The sequence below is a fragment of the Sinohyriopsis cumingii genome, unplaced genomic scaffold, assembly GCF_028554795.1.
Source record: "Sinohyriopsis cumingii isolate HCF-2022 unplaced genomic scaffold, ASM2855479v2 utg000229l, whole genome shotgun sequence".
Classification (NCBI taxonomy): Eukaryota; Metazoa; Mollusca; class Bivalvia; order Unionida; family Unionidae; genus Sinohyriopsis; species Sinohyriopsis cumingii.
In genome coordinates, this window is record NW_028315879.1 from 4,321,210 (window position 1) to 4,344,600 (window position 23,391).

A 23,391-nucleotide genomic window follows, 5' to 3' on the forward strand; every position below is an offset into this window, starting at 1 on the left:
TTCCATTTATCTTTCTTCATTACGCTAATAGGAACTAAGACCAAAGGCACGACTGATTTGACTTGTTTCGGCCAATTACGTTGGGTTAATGCAGATTCGGTATGCTGTTTAATTACTCGTCGATAATACAATTTAATCTGGAATTTGCTGTATGTACGTTTTTCTAATGACATTTCCAAACTCGATTGGGGGTGGGGAGGGGGTCAAGCTCTGTCGTTTCTTCCTAATTAACCAAGATAAATTTTTTGTCTGACGATTTGTGGATGTTTCTTGGCGTGGGCGTTTTCTGTGTTTTTTTATGTCTTCTACGGTTAAAAGTAACGGCAATGATATGCTAAGCATTCCATCGGACGCTGCACAAACAATTTAATATGGCTTTGATAAACGATTGTTTTTTTCTAGTTCTTTTCTACGTATTTCATAGTCAAACCTTCTAAGAATCGGTACCATTTCCGGAATTTGTCTTTGTCTTCTGAAATCTGACAGGAAGATGGATAACCTTTGTCGACGTAACTGAAGAAACTCCCGGGATTTGAGACGCCGTTCTTTTGATATTATTATGTGGTAGGAGAGTGTCAAGTTTAATATACTTTTAACTCCTATTATCCACAGTCTAAAGCATGAAATAATTCCACACTCACCAACGATCCTTTCATGGTGTGTTCTTCATCCATGTAGCAACAAGGTTGGTCTTGATTGCATGTTTCAGGACCCGTAAGACATAAAGTAAACGCCATATATCCTTGGCATCGATGTGATAAGACAGGATGGTACAATGGGGTTGGAGGTAAGACTTTTGTAATGATCAACCTTCGTATTGCCAACAATTGTGAGGTGCCCGGTGTAGGAAATCGTGCATATTTGCACATACAAGTACACAGAACACACTCATCGATCTTTTTTATTTGCTCTCCTTGGAATTCCGCCATGTCGTACAATAATCAAGTTGCACTGATTCGTCCTCCTAACCAAATGTCGCGGAGATTCAAAGGTTCGATGGCCGTCACGTCGTAACTGTCGGCAAAGCGTCACATTTCTGGATCAGTTTTGAAACATCGACCGTACTCGTGCTTCCGCATTTCTATCGTTAGGTATTCCTGACTTTCTGACCTCAGACCTCGTTTGTTATGTTTGTTCGTACAACTTTGCCATGGCAAACACTGAGAAAAAACTGTACAGATTTCCTGGAGGGAAACACGTGCGGCATCCAGGAAATTAGCATCCCAGGAATTCGTAAACTATATGGAGTTTTCGAAATCAACGAAAAACTTCGAATTTTCTTTTCTCCACTTAGAATGTTGTATCCATTCGTCTTCATCTTCAAACCAGTAATGAAGCCAACACAAATCTTTGATAGACTATAGACGGATGACCGAGATATAAGAATGAGGGTATATGATAGCTAGTTTGTTCTCAGACAGGAACTTCTTTTGATTGACTTATCCACAATGGTAATAGTAGAAAGCTTCATTCAAATTTTCGTTATGCATATCCGTGATGCAGAAAATAATTGTAGACATTTTCCACTGCAACGGTGTAAAATGTCCAAATCAGATCAGCAATATTTCAACATATCTTGAAATTCAAACGAGAATGAAGAGTGCGTTTTATGCTAAGTATAGAATGCGCCTCGGTTTTGTGTACATACCATCGGGGACGTAATACTTAAAGACAGGAAAATGTGAGTCATTGAAAACGTGTGGTAAATAAGCTTTGGTCCTTTCTGTCATTCGATACGTTTTAGGCATTCAATCAAAGGTATCACTAAATAACCCACTGAATCTTTCATGCTGATGAGTTTGGTTTAATTTCTGGTGACTGCGGTATATTCAGTACCTTGTTCTTAATAATATACATTTTTAAATTGTCCATCGTATCCCGAGAAATTGTGAGTGTGAGCCATAACTCTAGTATGTCGATGGTTGCCCTCACAATGCTGGATGTTCTCTTCGGTAGGATCTAAGATTCATTTGGCAAAATTGTGAAATGTACAAGAGCCCCTAAAAAAAGTTCTCCACCTGGAATCTTTCTATTTTTCAGACAGTAAAAATATAAGTTCTTGTATGCACTTCTCCCAAGCGCGATGAGCTAGGAAGTAATTATGGATGTAAATACCAGCATCTTGAATGCATTCAGAGATAAAAAATGATAGAATCCACTTTTTCTAGAGTTGGTCTGCCTTGAAGTCATCTTCAAGTTCATTCTCATATGTTTAAATGAAGCACAGATGTTTAAAGTTCACGATTTGTTCAAACATACGACCTAAGTTTCTTTCCGGGATGTACGTGTACCTTTGAGTTATTGATTCAAATATTCTGTCCACAATCAGATCACAATTTCAATAATTCGCAAGCACTTTTCTGTTGCTGGACGTGTTTCATACAATGTTGTTCGTAACAAGTAGGACTGACAAGCGTTCGCTTGCTAGTCTAGCAATAAATTAGTCCGTTTCCATCAGAATTGCATGGGTTGAAAGCGAAACACCCACAACATCCCCCCTTCTCTCTCTCTCTCTCTCTCTCTCTCTCCAATAAATGTGTTGGTCCCGACTTTAAAAGCATTGATCACATTTCTCAAAAGAGTATGAGTATTACCTTCACTCTACGATACTACTATTGATGTCGAAATGCTCTTGATAACGACAAAAATGAATATAGTTTCATTCTGTGATATCGGGTCCTCAAAAAATGACACCTCCACGAAGACGTGAGGGTATAGTTTCAACCGATAATGATAAGAGCCAACACGAAGTTTTCGCTTTTCATGAATGACACATACCGTTTCTTTGGAAATCTCTGCTTCTTGCTAAATGACTTCTGTTTCTCTTTGTTGTTTGTCTCTGTCCGATCGTTGAATACTTTTCTATGCTCTTTCCATTCTGGGTTTCGTTCTTTTCAGCATACTTTCGATCCAAGACGACGTCAAGGCGTAAGCATATCTAGTCTTGTGAGTTGTCAACTCTGTGTGGAGGTGAAACGTGAGTCATGTGAAGAGTTGCTTTTCCGTCAGTGATGTTAAACCTGTCATTTTATTGTTGGACTTGCTATGTTTTCTCAGTGACCTTGGAATGTGTTATTTCTGCTAAACTCCATCCAGATAGGAGACTACAAACTGTCGTGTGTAATCGAGAATCTCAAACGCTCGTCATCTTTAGAATGGCATTGTCGTTCAACGTCTCTAACAAAAAATCCCACAAACAAGTAATGCAAATTGGCTTCTTTCGCGGGTGGCACTTCGCACCAGACTGTTTAAATTAAACCGTGTAGATGTAAACCGCGGTACTAATTATTCTGGAAGTCAATGATCGCACCTTCGAATATGAGTAGTATCTCATTTCTAAGAGATATAGGAGGCCGTGAAAAGGAACGCTGGCGATATTTCAATCACAAAACGCTTATGAACTTGACGTTATCAGCTTTAACTGTCTCATTCTCTTTCCTCGATCAAATCATACTCCTCCTCCTGACGTTGCTGGTTTGGAGATAGAAATAGTAACTGTTGCTGCTGCTGCAGGGATCACAGTGTCGGTGAGCGTAAATGTGGTGATGGAAGGTTCATAAATTTTGACAGGTGAATGTATCTTTTTGTTAGGTTTATCTAAAGAAATCTGATACATCTGTCTGATACAATATTACCGCTAAAATGTCTTGTAGAACAAAATGAGGTATGTTTCTTCTCCCTTTCTTCTTCCTCAGACCTCAAAGGTGTCCTTCTCTCATCTTCTTGCTTTCTTTCCTCCTCTTGTTACTGGTGTTGAATAAATGCTTCAATTGCTTTTTTCTTACGGTGCAAAAAATAAACCTCTTCAATTCTTCCTTTTGTATCTTTTTGTTCTCAACCACCAACGGTAATGGTGGAGAAGGAGGTGTAGTTGTTACCACACAGTCGGGTAAAAATCAGCCAAAGCTAAATTGAACGCATCCTCTCCTGGAGGAATACTGGCTACATATACAGTAGCAGTCGTCGTCATAGTACTATACTCCGAGTATGCGAGGTATCCGCAGCAGACGCACGCTAATTCGTAGTCCTCATTATTTATATCATGGGTTGTTTTACTCAAACTGCTGAAACGCTAAACCATAGGAACACGTGTGTGTTTGTGTGTCTGTGATTTGGATTTTTAACGTAGCTTTAATAATTTTTCAGTCATATCGCTTCGATGTCTGCAGTGTGGCAACTCATAGTGATCTCTAGCGCTGGAGCATCATGCCACAGACATGTAGCATCATGCCACACCCAATCATATTATCCTGATACCAGGTCGATCAGTCCTAGCACTAACCTCTTAAAACTGAGCGCTAAGCGAGGCAGCTGCTAAATAGTATATGTGGTATAATGGAATGTAATCAAAAAGCCGGTTCTGAATTGTAGGGCTTGCTTTTTGATAGTAATTAAAAAGCGATTTCTAGATAGTATATGTGATGTGATTGGATTGCAGATACAAATCATAACATTAGCATTCCCATTTGAGGCTATACCAACTATTTGAGGCCATGAATTCGAAACCTCCATAGCTTTACGTACGAGATGTGACATAGCCTCAAACAAATTATCCATATGAGGCTACAGACTTTTAACCCTTGGATGCTATACACTTAGAGGATTTAATACCACTCAAATGTGAAACCTATGGACCATTTCAACCGTATCATTCCCGGAGGTCACATTGCCTTCTGCATGTTAATCTCCTGACGTCTATAGATTTATTAGCTGAGGCCCAATCGCCTCATATAATTACGTGCAGTATATATCAAAGGAATTAATACATATATCAGGAGTCTGAGACATGGTGAGGTATGGCAGAAACATAGATTCGATTGTTTGCTTATTTGACTTGTAACATATTTAATCTGCTAATTCCTTAGGGACATGAATACCAAGCAGTCAAAGTTCAATTCTAAGAGTATACAAGTACATGTTGTAATAGACAGCTATTTGCATACTATGTTACTGAAAAAATTAAACCGAAAAAATTAAACCTTCCTCAACAAATGTGTATTAGAAATATTTTAAATATACATCTTAAATGAAGAATCTAAAATCTCTCTCACACAGACTGACGCACACACAGTGCCATGATTGAATAATTTGATCGATTTCGAATTTTGAATCTGCTGATTTCCACCTTATCAAGTGTGTCACTTTGTACCTTACCTGGTAGATTTGTGATATTCGGCGCAGAGTTTCGAAGCAGGTAGACGGTAAAGGTTCCAGTAACAGGATCGTACCCATCAGTACACTGGATCGAAAGGGGGTAGTTGTTTTTAGTGGCATAGTTGAATCCAGGATTACTGTTACTGTATATTCCGTAAGCTTAAATGGGGTGGAAAAGGGAATTATTCGTTCTAGTTATTTATATGTCAGTGTGAATTTAAACAATATGATTAGAATGTAAATAAATGACCAAAGAATGTAGAATTTATTAAAGTAATATATAATGCAACTTTCAGAATGTATTGACATAATGCAAAAAGGTGCATACATAAGCATGTTCTTTCTTTCCATATAAAAAAGTTATGTACTTTGACTTTAAATGCTATTTGTCCACGGGAATAACGAGCGCACTCTAATTAGAAGCAATACATATTTTTCTCGAAGCCTATATTTAATTGATCGAGTCCTTGTCCTCGTCTTTCGGAAGCTAAATTGACTCTGTCACAGGATGCAGGATATATATTGCTTTTTAAGCAAATGTCCTAAGGTGCACGGGCTATATAATAAAATAGTTTTACATACCAGGAAGAGTCGATATTTCAGAAATAGGGTGTTAAGTATTTCGACACCAAACTTTGCTATCACATGAGCACTGTTCATTGGTATTTCTGCTGTTACATAATGTTTATATATTGCAAAGAACTTCTTAATATGGTTAACTAAACAGATGAATGATCGAAATAAAATGATACCAAACAATATTCCACGCTTATTTATAACATTATTTTAGTCCCTGTACTGTCATATTGAACATGAGCTATAAACGGCTTTCTGTTTTCATTTGAGGGAAAACCAACGTCAATTTCAAGGTCCTTTCCGTACATTGTTAACTTTGGGATCAAATTAACAAACGAAACAGAAATGGCGTCAAGTAATTCGATCAATCATTTGAACTGGTGCCATCGCTTGAATAACTTGTTGTCTCTTATTGTAAAACCCTCCAAATTCTCCTGCCTTGAAAGCTCGAATAACCCAAAACTAGAGCAACCGAAAACTCGAACAGCCCAAAATAAAGTTCATTGATTTATTTTGCAACATTGCAACGTTTTAAGTCTTTTGTAATATGACAGTTTGACTACCATGTGTCGTCATTGATAGTACGTTCAGTTTGACTACCATGTGTCGTCATTGATAGTACGTTCAGTTTGACTACCATGTGTCGTCATTGATAGTACGTTCAGTTTGACTACCATGTGTCGTCATTGATAGTACGTTCAGTTTGACTACCATGTGTCGTCATTGATAGTACGTTCAATAAACACATTTGATATTTTTTAATATTGCATGAAGATAATACACTACAGACGTCACAAACGACGCTATCACATCGTATAAGGAAAGGGTCATATCCGATGAATATAAATGTGCTTCCGAATCATGTTGCCTACTTTGATTTGCCTTTTGTTTCGCTAAATAAGATCGGTTATGTTAATAACCAGATAAAACCAATCTTACACTTGTGACTTATTAGCAGCTTTAGCGAAAATTTCATCCACAATATTATATATGCTTTTATCATATTATATTATATTATATTACATTATATTATATTATATTATATTATATTATATTATATTATATTATATCATGTTATATTATATTATTATACAGTTGGACGCCTTTGTTAAAGGGAACTTGAATAATTATTAACCTGCAAACCTCATTTTGACTGTTGAGAAATTGGAGTCAGTGTAATATGATTCGTGGTGAATAAATCTTCATAGTCATTGATATAAAAGTCTACACTTTGTACATAATTTGCAGAAGCAATATTCGATCAGAAGTTGCTATAGAATTTTACGGCATCATTTGAACTGTAAGAATCAAAGGACTTCACGTTGTAAAGTCACGTCATAGTCAATACCGTCGGAATTAAGCAGTTTGAAGAATGAGTATGCTAAATTTACGGGTTATTGCTTTTGTATGGGAAAATATGAACGAGTTGTTTTCGGATTAATACTGCACGGCCTTTGTAGCTTCAAAGAATTTGTCGCTTTGGTCTACTTAATATTGAATTTTGACTCATACTATGAATTAATGCTCATTGCAACATTTCCATTTGGTCTGGAATGGATGGTTTTGGGTTTTATATTGAATAATGGGTCAATTCAGTGCAGTAAGGGTAATGTACTCGAAATTCCAGTACAGTATCGGTGTGTATCACGTTGTGCTGTACATGTTATTCGTATTTGCACAACTAAGAAAGTACCATGTAAGGAAATGCAAGATACATAAATGTAAGTAAATTTATTACGATCCTCTACAGCTAGGCTAACATTGTATTAAAATAATTAGACGAGCCAAAGTGCAAAGCAACTGTTGTGTGACAGAAAATTTAGCCACAGGAAATAATACTTTTTTTGTCTTGGCTTAATGTTTCTGAGACTTGGTTTCCTACCAAAACTTTCAGTTGCATTTTTTTCTTTTTCGAATCTAGTATTTTGACAGACTTGTAAAATGGTACCTCTCTGATAGATATGCGACAGCCCGTGGCCACGATATGTTTTTCTGTGCTATATTGTTTATATACCCTGAATATCACTGGTCATAGTCTGCACCATTATATTTCCAAAAATATACGAATATTTCTCCTGAATAACTGTTTCAATTTTCAGAACGGCATTTTCAATTACTGTGTCTCTCACGTTTGTTTTTGACATGCTAATACTACGTTCATTCTTGTGCTTGTGTGAAAGTTTCGTTTCTGACTCAGTGAACTCGTCCACATCATTAACTTCATCATCTATAGTTTTAAATGGACGAAACAGCTTATTTAGTTAATTCACAAACAAATCTGATCAACCAGAACCTAAACGTCTACTACACGCATGTACATTGTCTGTTTACAAAACAGTTCCTAATGCACTATACTATTTCTAGCCACACGTGTTGTGCACGTGAGTGCAATATCAAGGTGATCAGTATCGTAAAATACTGCACGATTCAGATAATGTAAAGTTAACAGAGACAAAATAAGCATAAAATAAGAAGAAATATCACGTGGCATCATGTCTTTCAATGAAAACACATTTTGCGGGAATCATGCAGTTATATCTTATTTTGCATTCAATATTTTAGCATTATGTACCAATCTAAGTTCAATTTACTCTACTGGCCATTTTTAATCGAACCCTGTTTCTAGTCAAAATATTTATATTAAAATAACTCACAAGTGGAGCCAGAGATTTGCCGAACAGTAAAAGGAACACTAGCTGTGAGAAGAGAACAAGAGACGGTGTCCGTTGGATCCGTGACGGACAAGGTGTACAGCAAGGTGGCCACTTGAGTGTTCTCGCTGATCGACGTGGAATTGTCCAGGTTGTGAATTGTTGGTGGCTGTAATTGCACCGTATTAATGTTATTTATACTAAGCAAGCAGGGAATCACAAAAACGTTTTCTAATTTTACTTTCTGTCTTTTCTTTAAAATGATAGTGTTAGTATTCATTTCTAGCTAACAAGAAATGCAGTGGGAAATATCAACATTATTGAACCAACAAGATCAAATCGTTAAAATGTTGGCTAATGGTTTACCTCTTTTCAATTATATGTCTCCTACATTGATTATTGAAATCTCCATTATTTCTATTTTACACAGAAACAAAACGTATTTATACCGATAAAATGTGCATAAAAATATTATCTACAGAATTTTATTTTTTTAAAAAAACTTCAAAAGAATGAAAAACACAAAGTCCCTGGTTGTACCAATATGTTCCGAGGATTCGTTAAATCAAAGTAGTTTTAACATTGCGTGAAAAAATACACAGGTTTCTCATCAGTCGCGTCACTAAATTCGTGTAAATCATTAATTATTCAGTTTCCTGGAACATAAAATATGATTTACAATTATAATTTTGGAACGGAGAATATTCTTTTGTAAAGGTAAGAGTTGGCTTATTCCCAACCTAATTAACATTTAAGAATTTATTTTGAGAAATGAATCACTGTCATCAGTTCCTGTAATGTTGTACAAAATTGGAATTATATTTGACAATTAAATCATTACACTAGGATACAATATATAACTATGCTTGTATTTTGCTCTGATAACCAGCTTAAGTTATGTACAAATCAGAAGAAAAGTTCTCTTTTTAGTTGTAACTATTGCAAGACGGACGAACATGAGTTAACAACACTATATCGACTATTGACTACATTACCGCGTTGGTGACGGTGATGGTGAGTGTACTGGTGGCCGTGGAGCAAGAGTCGGTCACTTTAAATACCAGCAAATGAGTTGCGACTGCGCCAGCTAAGACAGAACCAACAGTCACTTGTTCTTAAAGAAAATGTTTCCCAAAATTATATACAAATGCAGCAAATTGACAACGAAAAGTGCAAAACAAATAGTTCTTAACTAGAATAAACGCTTTCGTCTCTCATTCAGTATTTATCAAAGTCAAGCAAAATCAAAGAAAAGACAACAATAAACACAAACATGGTTTGAAAATAATAAAAAAATACATAATTATTTCTAACGAAATTCAAACTTCAAAATATATGTTTCACCAATGCCATCTATATTTTAGTGTATAATGATGCAACCGTAAATTATGTCCCGGATATTAAATTGTACATGTCATGCAAGTAATGATCAATGCAACAATTATACCAGGATGAACTTCAAAAATACGTAGTACATCTATGTGAGAGCGTAATGGGCAACATGGTTGAAATATTTTAACTGAACAAGAGATGGCTGTAAATAGATGAGAATTTTATTTGCCCGTGTTTGTCGTTTTTGGTTTATTCTTGGTGCAATGCGCTTGGTTTCACTGCTCTAACGTGGTGTATCCAGCAAGATATATATATATATATATATATATATATATATATATATATATATATATATATAGAGAGAGAGAGAGAGAGAGAGAGAGAGAGAGAGACAGAGAGAGACAGAGAGAGAGAGACAGAGACAGACAGACAGACAGACAGAGACAGACAGACAGACAGACAGAGAGAGAGAGTACCATTTATATACCACGAAGTGAATATACAGCAATTTTGCTCATAATGTAGCGATCTTCTTATATGCATGCGGATATAAATTTTCCTATTTGCCAGAAGAAGAAATCAAATTCTTATGTTTGATCAGCTAGCTCGCGCATTATCTTACGTTTAGTATATATATATATATATATATATATATATATATATATATATATATATATATATATATATATATATATATATATATATATATATATATATATATATATATATAGGTAGATAGATAGATAGATAGATAGATAGATAGTTTCATTAAACAGCAACATTTTAGTTGCCTCATTTCCCACCCTACCACACACAACCTTCATCACTCAAGGAAACAAGCATGGTAAACACATCCTTCACTGAGGAAGTTAAAGTTTAACCCGTATCGCAATGAAAGAAATTAAATTTTCAAACTTAAATGGTAAATGTGCTCAAGAATACTCAAGAAAGTAAAATGCGAGCAAGGAAATCTTAATCACTATGACTGTCGTGTACAGCGCATTATTATTTATCTATAAGCAGCAAAATATGAAAGATTACTTGTTCTGGAAAGTGTGTGTGTGTGTGTGTGTGTGTGTGTGTGTGTGTGTGTGTTGCTGCAGGAACCTTCAACATGCTGACGCTGCTGCCAAAGAACGCGTTAGTTTGCTTGACATCACCCGATCTAGAAATAGCATGGTCTTCACTAGTGCGTGTGCCAACAAGCTCATCAAAAGCGACAAATATTATGCCCTCTGTTCGCAGATTAAGCGATTGTTTGCTATGTTTGTTTCGTTTATGTTTTTTGTCGCCTTTTGGCTTGTTATCTTTTGGAGGAGGCGTCTTTTCTTTATCTTTGGGAGGGGGGACCGACTGCTGTAATCCGGAATGATTCTTGATCTTATTTGTTTCGAAGAATGGGAACCAGTCTAGAAACGGATGAAAATAAACTTGAGTATATATAATAATAATGAGGACTTTATATAGCGCCTAATCTTTAGAAGCTCTAAGCACTTTACAACATTAGACAATACCTACAAGATAAAAAAAAAACATATAATAATATAATTACAAAAACAAACAGAAATTAGAAAATTAGAAATTAGAAAAACTTTAAAAAATAAAAAACATGCTGAGAATATTTCAGGTAGGAAACATTATTAAGTCTTTAAGTTTGTTCTTGCAGTCGAAATAAGTGTGTTTTGAGAGCCCTCTTGAATGTGATCACTGTGTCTTTTTGTCTAAGTTCAGTGGGCAATTCATTCCACGTTGCTGGGCCCTGGTATGCAAAAGAACGCTGTCCATATGACTTTGTTTTCATAGTGGGGATAATGAGTATACAATTCTCAGAAGAGGAGCGTAAGTTTCTTGCTGGTGTGTACACATGGGTGAGATCGGATAGGTATGTTGGACTAGAATCCGACAGTAAAACGTAGCACAGAGAACAAATTTTGTGTTTGATCCTGGATCGAATGGATAGCCAGTGAAGGGTACAGAGCAGTCGGGGGGGGGGGGGCGTGCTCTGATCGTGGTACTCTAAGTATGATCCAAGCAGCTGTGTTTTGAACTTTTTGAAGTTTCTGGAGTAGATATTGAGATGAACCAGACAGAATTGAGTTACAATAGTCCAGTCTTGAAAGTATTAATGAACACATGAATGTTTTAGTGGCATCAACTGAAAGATATTTGCGAATTGAGCTGAGCGTCTCAGCGTAAGATACGCAGCCTTGAATATGTTCATGACACTTTGGGGCAATGTGAGAGTACTGTCCAGAGTAACACCTAGGTTTCGTACTGACTGTGTGAATTTAATGTTGGTGTTGCTGATCTTTATTGTTTGAGGTAAAGGATGTGAATGAGAAAGTCTTTGTGTTGTGATCAGAATGGCCTCCGTTTTATCATCATTCATCTGCAGCTTGTTACATGTCATCCATGAGTTCACATCAGAAATGCACCTCTCTACACCTTGGATGGTAGCATCAACTTCAGTTGGGTGGCTAGATTTGTATATTTGGGTGTCATCAGCGTATAATTGGTGAGACACTGGATGATGATTTATGACACTTGAGAGCGACTGAGTGTACAAAATGAAGAGAACAGGTCCAACAACAGACCCCTGTGGAACACCACAACATAGATTAACTGGGCTGGAGTGTATTTCATTTGCAGATACAATTTGTGTCCTGTTGACCAAGTAGGACTTGGACCACAATAAGGCTGTATCATGAATGCCAAATACATGCTGGAGACGGTGAAGTAATATATCATGGTCTATTGTGTCAAATCCTGCAGACAAATCAAGGAGGGTGAGGACTGTAATCTTTCCGCTATCCAACGCAAAGAGAATGTCAATAACTACTTTTAGAAGAGTAGTTTTAGTACTGTGGCAAGGGCGATATGCAGATTGTACATTGCTAAAAAGACTGTTTGAATTTAGATGAGATATAAGCTGGGATAGAACAACCATTTTTTAAAATTTTTGATATGAATGGGAGATTAGAAACTGGGCGATAGTTTTTTTTAAATTGTTATGAGTAGTGAAGTGGGTCACCCTAGCCTCAATGGGAGTTATCATTACAGAGACTCCTGGGTCACTCTAGCCTCAATGGAAAATTAACATGGAGAAAAATCGTGGGTCACTCTAGCCTCAAGGGGAATTTAACATGGGAAAAAGTCTTGGGTCACTCTAGCCTCAAGGGGAATTGAACATGGGGAAAAAAGTCTTGGGTCACTCTAGCCTCAAGGGGAATTGAACATGGGGGAATAAAGTGTGGGTCTATTTAGAAACAAGGGGGAAATTGAACATGGAATTTGTTTTTTGTTTTGTTTTTTTTTTAATTTAAAAAGAAGGGGTAGGCAATGGAAAGTCATTCTCTTTTCGAGAAATATGGGTGGCCCTGAAAAGGGCCTTTGGTTTTTCTTCTTCTTCTGCTTCTAATTTCTTCTTTTTCTGCACCAACTTCTTATTTTCTCTCCTACACTCTTTCTCTTCTTTTTTTTCTCCTCCTCTTCTTTCTTCTCCTCCTCTTCTTTCTTCCTCTTCTCATTTTCTTCTTCTTTTTCAATTTTTTCGTTCCATGCTCTTATCCTTATCCTTTCCTCTTCATCCTCCTTCTCCTCCTTTATTTCTTTCATCACACCACTTATCATGTCCTTTACTTTTCTTAAGTTGTTAATCTCCATTTTTACTCTATGCGGACTATAAGAATAGTGGTCTTCATTTAGTCTCACTAGCATTTGTTCCATCATGCCCAAATTGTCAAGGACGTCTTGCAATGTTTGCAATTTATCGAGGTGGTTTGAAGCCATCTTCTCTGTAGAATGGTTTGAACGACGAATACTGTGGGTTCTTATACGAAAAGATGGAAAACATCCCCCCAAGACATAAAAATTGATCTTACCTAGATCATGACCAAACAACGCGCGGACGTGAAGGAAAACATCCCCCTACTTTTTCATTTCTACCTACACACATTGGCGAATTGATGGTTACTTCTTTTCTAGAGCATTGGGTAGCCCTGAAAAGGGCTGTTGGTTTTTTTTTTGAACTCCAGATGCACCTATCTAATGATGGCAGCTTCCTGGCCTGGCGCCACACACGCATCTTCTTCCCCAGTCTCCTTTCACCTTTCTTCTTGGGAGTGCAGAGGCGGGATATGTGGCTTCAGAATCCCAATTTTCTGTCTCTGGGATTCTGAAATTTCCTCTCTCCTCTTCTTTGTTTCTTCTCTCCTCATCTTCTTTTCTTCTTCTTTCCTCCTCCTCCTCTTTCATCCTTGCTTCTTCGACAATGGCCTCCGCGGCCAGTTCATTTAGTATGCGCCTGGCATATTCCAGGTGCATATGGAGTTCTAGCAGTTTCACAATTCTTGTATTCATTGTTTTGTCAACGAATGAACAGGGTAGCTAGACTGTCCAGCGAGTTTCAATTTATAGTGAAAGCGCGGACGTGAAGGAAAACATCCCCCTAAAAACATAAAATTGATCTTACCTAGATCATGACCAAAGAAACAACGCGCGGACCTAAAAGAAACACTCACTCACTTTTTTATGCTACCCATTCCTATTCTAAAAAATTTTTTCATTAATCACTTCAATAGACTATCCACATACGCAAAGCAATACAATCCAACCCCAAATCTACTCTCCCCACACCTCAAACAGCCAAAAAAACAAACATCATATTAATCTACTATCCACACCAACGTACGTGAGCACTTACAGACACACAATCTTATACACAAACACATACCTTCACATTTTTAAAAAAAGAGTTAGTGTTTATATTCACACTACTCTACCTACACACACACACACACACACATTGGCAAATTGATGGTTATTTCTTTTCTTGAGTATTGGGTAGCCCTGAAAAGGGCTGTTTTTTTTTTGTTTTTTGTTTGTTATGGCAATCTTTTTTAGTTTCTAAGAATGCGATGTCCTCTGAGGATAGACTTTCTGGTGATAGGTCTGCTTCTTCGGAAAGAGAAGAAGAACTCTTTGGTGTCGATACGACAATCGACAAAGCCTCTGTCAGCTTCAGGTTGCTGCTGCTGTTGTTGTTGTTGTTGTTGCTGTTGCTGCTGTTGCTGCTGTCTCTGAAGTCTGTACTTCTCTGTCCATTCTTCTTTCTCCCTGTTCACTTCTTCTCTGAAGAGCTCTTCTATCAGGTCTTCAGTGACTTTTAACATTCTCACATTCTCTATCTCTTCTGGCTTCGGTATCAGACTGTGTCTGACCCTATGCAAATTCACGTAGGCTTCGTTTAGCTTAGCTAGTTTGGAGCACATCTTCGTAGGAGGATGAGTCGACAATGGATGGTTAGACTGGAAACAACCCCTGTTCTTAAAGTCAAAGCGCGGACGTGAAGGAAAACATCCCCTCCACGGTTTTCGAGCCGCAACGTTCAATGAATGACATGAAAGGGATAGTAAGAAGTCAAAGAGCATCAATCAAACATTCTTATAGGCAAACAAAAGACAAAGGCATTTGTTTTCAAAACACAACATTTTTTATTCAATAATCACTTAACACTAAACAACAACTCTAACATTTTTTAACAATAATCCAACATTATAACATCAAACATTTTTTCAAACAATTTTTTTTCAAATCACAAACATTTTTTTCAATTCACAGTCTACTTTAAACAGGGCTGACAACGTTGTGAATGAAATTGTGATTTCCACTGTTGGAAGTCATTAGGCCATTGATGGACACTACGTTTCCTAGCTTGAGACAAAAGATAAGCATAATGGTCACAGAACCATCGATCTACTTTCACATCGTTTCTAGAAGAAGAACGAGGATCAAAATGAGTCACTAAATGTTCTAAGGAATAGCCCAGGCTGCGATGATGCAGAAAATACACACAATATTGTCCACACACCAAGGAATCTGTGCCTTGTAATTTCACATTATTGAATCGGGTGGTCTGAGCATTTCTTCTCATAAAGTCAATGATATCGTCTTCCAAAGGGGGCAATCCGTACGAATCGAAATATTCCACACATCCTGCTTGAGGAAAGTAAACGGCTACCCAGTGGGTTCCTGGGAGATGACTATCGTCCGTGTTGATCACGTAAGCTTGATGGCCTTGAGGTTTGCGATGAGGGAGTTCATCTTTAACACAGACGACAGGATTCCAAGAAGCCGTATACGAACTGTGGTTCAAAAGGTAATAAAGTTCCCAGGTATCCATTGTTTTGTGTGTTTTCTTCTTCACAGGTAATAATAAGTCGTCAATTCGATCCTGACTTTTTGCTTGAAAATGTCTGACAAATAACCGTTTCTTCGTTTCTTCTCCTCACTCTGATTCAGGAGAGCTTCGATACGATGGATCTCTTGAGTGGTTAATGGTGGACAAGAATGTTCACGCAAGTCTTTATACCACTGGTGCAACACGTCTTCGTCCGAGATGAGACTCCAAGCTTCGTCCAGATACTCGTCCAATTTTTCTTCTTGACTCAACATCAGGCATTTATCGTGTTGAATTTGACTGGGATGATCGTTTTGACATCCATAGCAATTTTTCTTGATCAATTCCGTCATTTTTTCGGCCAAGTGTTTGGCAAAACAGGAGACTAAATGGGCTTCTTGTTCTGGCCATCTCGACTTCATCATGATCACTTCTTCTTCCACAGTCTCTTCACATTTCATGTCCAAAGGTTCTCCACTAGTTAAAGAGGGATAACAGTCTTCCATGGCTTCTAGTAATCTAGAATGACTTCTCTCATACTGTTGATTTCTATGGTATTATCGAATTCTGCATACAGGATGACGTTCAACGTTGGATTAGTAATAGCGGAGTCTCGGAATGTAAACTGAATTTCCCCACGAATCTGGCCAGGTTTTATAGGGTGGAAATGTCCCTCGTCGCTGCCTTGGTCTGGAGTGAAATCAAAACCCTACAAAGCATAGCCTCCTGCATAATCCTCGTACGTAATACCGTGAATGGTGTTGGTTCCTAACTGTCCCGTGGCTTCGTACAGGGACAAGTACGACCTCAAGTAATTGTTCTGGGTAAAGTTAGGTTCGAAAGGTCGGGTACACAAGGTCTTGCCATAGCGACTGACTTCAATCTTCGACACGCCAAAGTGTTGAAACTCAAAAGGACTTTCGTTGTGAACTCCATTGAAAGATGAATTCCTGACGATACCAACGATCAAACGCTTGGGTAACTGTCCTTGGAACAGATGATCTTCGATCATGGATCGCTGTCCAGTGGGAATGGTGAAGGTTTTTACTTCCACTCGTCGGATCGGATACTTGGCGGTGGTTCTGCTCAACGTCTGACTGATGTCGTTTCCCACTGTAGGTAACACTTCCACGCGTCGCACGTAGAGTCTGGCTTCTTGAATGATAGTTTTGTATTGATTGGTATGGGCCATCAAATGGAAAGTGGCACTGCTACGATTCAGTCTCAGGCGGACATCTACTCCGTTCAGCAAATACTTTTCTTGTAACCACATGTCCAAATGCAAACGATCCATCAGTTCTAAACTTCGCCCTTGCAGAATTTTAGTTCTACGTGTGTTAAACCCCACATTGTGAGGACTGTCATCTTCTGTCAGGGCTGTGTCGTTAAACGTGGTTGTACCCGCTGTGTCAGGTTTCCATACCACGCAAGCATCCAAATGAGTATTCTTGGCTTCTTTTCCGTACGTCAAGAGATTTTCCAGGTAGGCACGATATGGGTAAGTATCCATGCTGCTGCTGACCAGTTTGTTATTCAAGTACAAGTCCACTTCACTGAACAAGGAATGCATGAAATTGTTAACAGGAGCTACCCTATCATTGCTCCAGGATTGCTGTTGTCCGTTTTGCTCACTTTGACTTTCAAATACAGGTAACTGCTATTTAGATCGATGTAATCTTCGGGCTGTCCTTTGATGTCAAACTCGATGGGAGCTGAATCCGTCAAAGAGGAGACGGGATGAAATTCCACCCACTGGGATTCTTGCATCGTCATCATCGTGGGGGGCATGGCAAATATATCCAGTTCCGACTTGGAACAAGCACATGACTCTCGGTGCATCATTTTTTTTCTGTATCTCAATAATCGAAAACGTCTAAGTCTCGAACGGTTCTTCTTTTCTTGGCCTTTCTAGCTTGAAGTCTGGTGAAAGGGTGTTTTCTTCGTCGTCTCTTTCTGCCTTGTCCTTGCTGAATGCCTGACTCGGTAGCGTGCAGGGCATTTATAGGTGTGTCTCGTCGGCCCAAAAGGTCTTTGCCCGTTTGCAGCAAGACATTTTTGCCTGCCCTCATGAAGGCTTCTTTAGGGTTTTGTTTGTCGATGATGACATTTTGGAGAAATTCTTTGCCTTGCGTCAGTGCCGCATCTTTCAAGGCGTGCAATCCGCGTGTCACCATCGGTTTCAACACCGGGGCCACCGAACGAAAGGCTGATTTTAACATGTCTCCTAAACCGTGTCCTCGCTGTCGTGCAACCCCTCGGTACACTGGATACATGACTTACGAGTCGTGAGAGAACCGTTTTCGAAAATGGAGTTTCACCGTGACTTTTCCTTTGGTGAATGGAATATTTTGTCCCAGATCTCCTTTTATAGCAATGTTGACCGTGTCCAAATACGACTTGCTGACCGGCAAATAGTGAGGATGGACAAATTCGCGGTGGACGTGGTAAGTGTTTCCACCTTCCTCGTCAGTGACCGTGGCAGAATCCACTTTGAAAGGAATGACACGCAGTAACGGTACGGAGGTGTGTCCCACCGCGTTGTACTCCACCACATCGGAGTACACAAACATCAAATTCAGTCCTAAGTTCAGTTCTACTGGGGCACGAAAAAGCTTGGCAAAAGACTCGTTGTCGTAAATGACTGGTAATTCGGGTTTTTGTTCTACTATCTTCCTCAGCTCCATGTTCCCGCCCAACATGTCAAACAATTCAGGACAAAATACAATGGACACGATTTTACTCCGCTCAAATTTCATCAAGAAGCGACGAGCTGCTTTGTGGTACTCCATAGTGACACTTTAACTGGCAAGCTCCAAAGCTTTCAGAAACACGACATTAAACCTGGAACTTATGGTGCTGACCAAATGTTGACCACTAAAATAATAGCCTGGGGGAAGAAACAAGTGGTAGGTCCACGTTTGAGTTTTCTCATTATAGGTTTTCTTGTCATATTTGACATTATTCAAGTACTTTTGCACTTGCTCGTCATGAACTTCCACATCAAAAACATTTTGATTGGAAAGGACATTGTGGACTTGGGTCGGGTGAATGATTTCCACTAAAGCCACTTCCCAATGGGCTTCGTGATCTAAGGGGATGGCTTGAGGTAATTTGGCCGTGTAACAGCACAACGTGTTGTTGGGAAACACTTCCATGGAACTGTCACTGGATAAGGTTAAGTTAAATTGGTTTTGGTGACTCCTAATTCCAGAGTTATGTGGCTCTCCGAGGGGTTACTGGACGTCAGAGGCGTGTCTCCGCCCAAAATGGGGTTCTGGTTGTGGTTGTTGTTGGAGTGGTTACTGACACTGGCACTGGACACAAGGTTCCCGTTCGAGGAGAATTTCAGGGAGGGATTGGGAAGCAGGTAACCGATGCAACTGCTCAATAAAATAGTCCACAATTGTTTGTCTCCTTCTTGCAAACTCAAATTAGCGATGGCTGCCCCGATAACACAATACACCACGAAGATTTGGCAGAAAAAGACGATTTGCGTTTTAGGCACACGTTCTCCGCACCACACCCACAAAGGTTGTTTTTGTAAATCTTGCACAGAAGAACTGGGTGAAGGAGGAGTGGTCGACGTAGCTGCGTCTGTGTGAAAGGGCATGATGGTCACTTCTTTTTATAGTCGATGACTTGCGAAGCGTCGATCCAAGAATCAAACCTGGGTGGATATCCTTTCCAACGTACTTTCACTTCTTTGACACGTCGTTTGCCCACTTTACGGGTTCTGCGTTCGAGAATGCTTTCGATGTCGTACACGTCGTCTTCTTTTTTGGTGACACGTTGTAACTCGGGTAAATAAAACGTTCCTTTGAGCACTTCTCCGTTCATGTCTTCCAATTTATAGACGGCAGGATGACGGCCATGCACTCGTCCAGTGACACGAAACAGTTCGGTCGTCCAGTTAGGTAAGTAACCTTTGTCAAAAGTGCGTTTGGTTTTGCCAATGCGCACCCAATCTCCTACGGCCAACTCTCCACTTTTCTTGGGGACAGCCCTCGTCGGGGACGTACCAAACAGGCGCTCAAACACCAACACTTCGTTGTCGGGAGTCACTTCTTGCGGGGCACGTCCGATGCTTCGATGGTAAGATTGGTTGTACGCTTGCACTAGGTGCGGTAAGATGTCGATGTACTTCAGAGTGTGGTGATGGGTAAAATATTTCCAGATGCGTTCTTTCAAAGTGCGTTGAAAACGTTCCACGATGCTGGCTTTGGTTTCGGGATTCTCGGTGGTAAAAAAATGAATGGCACGTTTCTTTAATTCTTTTTGGAAAGCTTGGTTCAGAAATTCGGTGCCTTTGTCCGTTTGCCATCGAAGAGGGTGACGACCGCTTTGTTTCAACACCCGTTGCAGGGCTCGCACTAACTCGCTGCTCGATTTGGAAGTCAAGGGCACGACCCAGGCAAATTTGGAAAAAACGTCGATGACACAAAACAAATATTTGTAGCCACGATTGTAGCTGGCCAAACGAGAGACATCGGCTAAATCGGCTTGCCATTGATGATCTATGCCTTCCACTCGGGTGCGACTTCTGGCAAACTTGCGTCGAATGGGTTTGTGTAAAGTGTGGGTAGCTTGTTCTTGTAACCATCGTTGCACTTGAGGTAAACGGAGACTTTTCAGTCGAGTTTTGGCAGCACGATACAATTTTTGAACTCCTGCGTAACCTGCAGGATGCGAGGGATCGTAGTAAATGCTGGCTAAGACTTTTTCCATTTTTTGTGTTGGTTGGTGTGTTGATAAGGCACCCACTCTTGGAGGATGCTACTTTTTTTCTCTTGGGGTATTTTTTTGGACTGCAATGCTTTGCGTGTGCGACCGGCAATAGGTGTTGAAGAGGAGGATGTCTGAGCGGGGGATATCGGTTCTTGTTTCACTTCTGTCTTCACTTCTGTCTTCACTTTCTTTTTCTCTTGTGATGAAGAAGGGGTGGCCATCATCTTTTTAATCCATCCAATTCTGGAGGTAGGTGGTGTTGTTAACTTGCGTACTTTTTCTGGTGGAGTTTGAAACCCTTCTTCTTCTTCTTTTTCTGTCTTGGTCACTGGTTTTGCTGGGACTGGTACTGGTACTGCTGATGGTGCTGGACTTTTGATCAAGGTCTTAAAATCTTTCAGAGTGGGTAGAGCTGTTTCGGCTAAAGCTTTCTGGTGAAAGAGTTGCAGTCGTTGCAAAAGTTGACCGTACTTTTGCGATTTTTCTGTTTCGGAGAAATCTTGGCGATCCATCAAGGACTGCAATTCGTGTTGTAACTGGGACATCTCGCTCAAATTGGGATTGGGAGGTAAATGCGGGGTGCGTTGTTCTTGCCACCGATGGTATTCCATCCATCGTTTGTAAGGTACTAAAGCTAGTTTTCGTCCTTCCATGGGGTTGTCAGGGGTCGATTCTGAGATCTTGGGACTTCCGAGGGCCTTTTTATCTTGCTCCCACCAGTCCTCTCAACATGGTTCCCAAGACTCCTTTCAGTATGGGGCCTAACAAGAGGGGTAAAATGCCTCCACGTTCAACCAACATCTTCTTCTTTTGACGAATGGGAATTTTCTTTTGAACCATTTGGCGAAGAACATGACGATGTTTGCTTAAGCATTGTTTCTGGTGTTTGGACAAAGGGATCGTGCCTTTCAAAACGTTCAAACAACATTCGCACACGGTATCGATGACCTCTTTGGAGGCCGATTGAATGAGTTTTTTTCGTAGAGGTGGAGAAGCTTTGGACAGGACAGATAACATGTCCCCATGTTTGACTAAACGTGGTGGTAGTCCTTTCCTTTTCTTTCCTTGGGGTTTTCTGGAGGGTGACATCTTTGAGTCTTCAGGAGCACCAAAAAACACTGATACCCTACTTGGTCACACACCTTTTTTATACTGGAACGCGTCGCCACTGATTGTCTTTACGTCGTATCAATTTGAGGACAGGTATGACACGTCGTGCAGGGGTGCGTAACGGACTAAATCGAGCCAGTTCTTGCTTGGACAAATCCAGTAAACTTTGTAACATGCCCGATCTTTCTTGGACTTTGATTTTGGGAGAAGGTACTTTGTGAGCACCAGCCACTGCCGCTAAATTGGAGGGTCCTGCCAATGGGGAAGTTCTTTTTGGGGTCATCAACGGACAAGTTCTTGGTGTGATCAACGTCTCCAAGTACTCTTCAGTTCTTGGTGTCATCAACGGAGAAGTGGATGAACGTGAGGATGCCGGATGCCGAAGTGCCTCTCTTGCGACTAGTTTTCTTCTGTGGGCTTTTCTTTTTCTGGGGACTTTTTCTCTGTTTCTTTTTCTGGGGGCTTCTTTTCTTTTTCCGGGGTGGTGTCTGATAAGAGGTGGGTCCTGCCACTGGAGAAGTTCTTCTTCTTGGGGACATGGTCTTTTTCTTTTTCTTCTTGGGGCTTCGTTGGACTTTTTTCTTGAGGATAACTTTAGGGGCATTAGGATCCCATCTTAAGAGAGAGCGAATGATGACCCCTCCTAGAGTACCGCTCCCTCCAGGTTTCAAAATGATTTGTTTTTTGGTTTGAGTGTCGATGCGGGGATCGGCCAGTTGGACCAAAGCGACTTTGTTTCGATCGAAAAAGCGTTTGGTTTGATGAGGAATCTGAATGATTCCTTGGAGTATTTGACGTGCCGTCACCTTGAACCATCGTAAGACTTCTTTGAGACTAGCTTCTAAGACACGAGCTCGTATTTGTGGATTTTTTTCTCGACTGATGCCATACAAGGCACGAATCAATTTGACGGGAAGATGCGACTGAAGGGACATCATGTTGACGTTGTGTGAGACAGACGAAAAAGGGTCTGAGGTTTTTATAGATTTTTTTATGTGGAGTGAAATGAAGTCGAGGACGGAGACGTGTGCAGGACAGGCCCTCCGTCTTGGCACCAGTGGTGAAACAAGTGGGTACGAAATCGCAAATCCGTAGGTTTCAAATCGACGAGTAAATAGGAACACTTTCAACTCAATCAGTCCTTGTATAGCATTCAGGTACCAGTGGTTCAAACACCGGTGACGTAACGGATGCAATTGTTCTTTACGTTTCACTTGTATTTTGACCAGCTCTCGGTAAATGCGTTCTCTCAACTCCACAGGCAAAGCACGAATGTTCTCTTGCAAAGTATCCATGAACAGATTATGGTAAGTTACTTCAATGTCTCGGTCCCACTAAGGGTAAGTAATGACAATTCGGTGACCATCGAGCATGTTCTACGTAGGCCGAATCTTGCGGTTCCCAGTAATGAAGTGACACACCGCAACTGAAGCACTTGACTTTATCTCCTTCGCCCAAGTAGAAAAATCCGGCTCTGGCTAATTCTTCGGGGGTCGGTCCTCCCAGATACTTAGGCCATTTTCCTTTGAACGATTGAAGACGATTTTCAAAGTCGCAGTATTCTGACAAACGCACAGGAAACGAATATTCGTCTTTCACAGGTTCGTTTCGATGAGGGTTGAGTGACACGGGCAGGAGTTTGCTCAGGGCTGGATGACATCCGTA

The 23,391-nt window shown here is 39.8% G+C and overlaps 1 protein-coding gene across 1 annotated transcript in view; it reads right to left on the minus strand.

Moving 5' to 3' along the window:
* Positions 1-23,391, minus strand: part of LOC149774465 (cadherin-23-like) — a 106,218-nt gene that overhangs the window by 23,079 nt on the left and 59,748 nt on the right. The window contains exons 7-9 of the mRNA XM_089945123.1: positions 9,377-9,495; positions 8,385-8,550; positions 5,155-5,313 (exon numbers count right to left, since the gene is read on the minus strand). Coding sequence (XP_089801249.1) covers positions 5,155-5,313; positions 8,385-8,550; positions 9,377-9,495 — 444 coding nt within the window. The remainder of the gene's footprint in view (positions 1-5,154; positions 5,314-8,384; positions 8,551-9,376; positions 9,496-23,391) is intronic.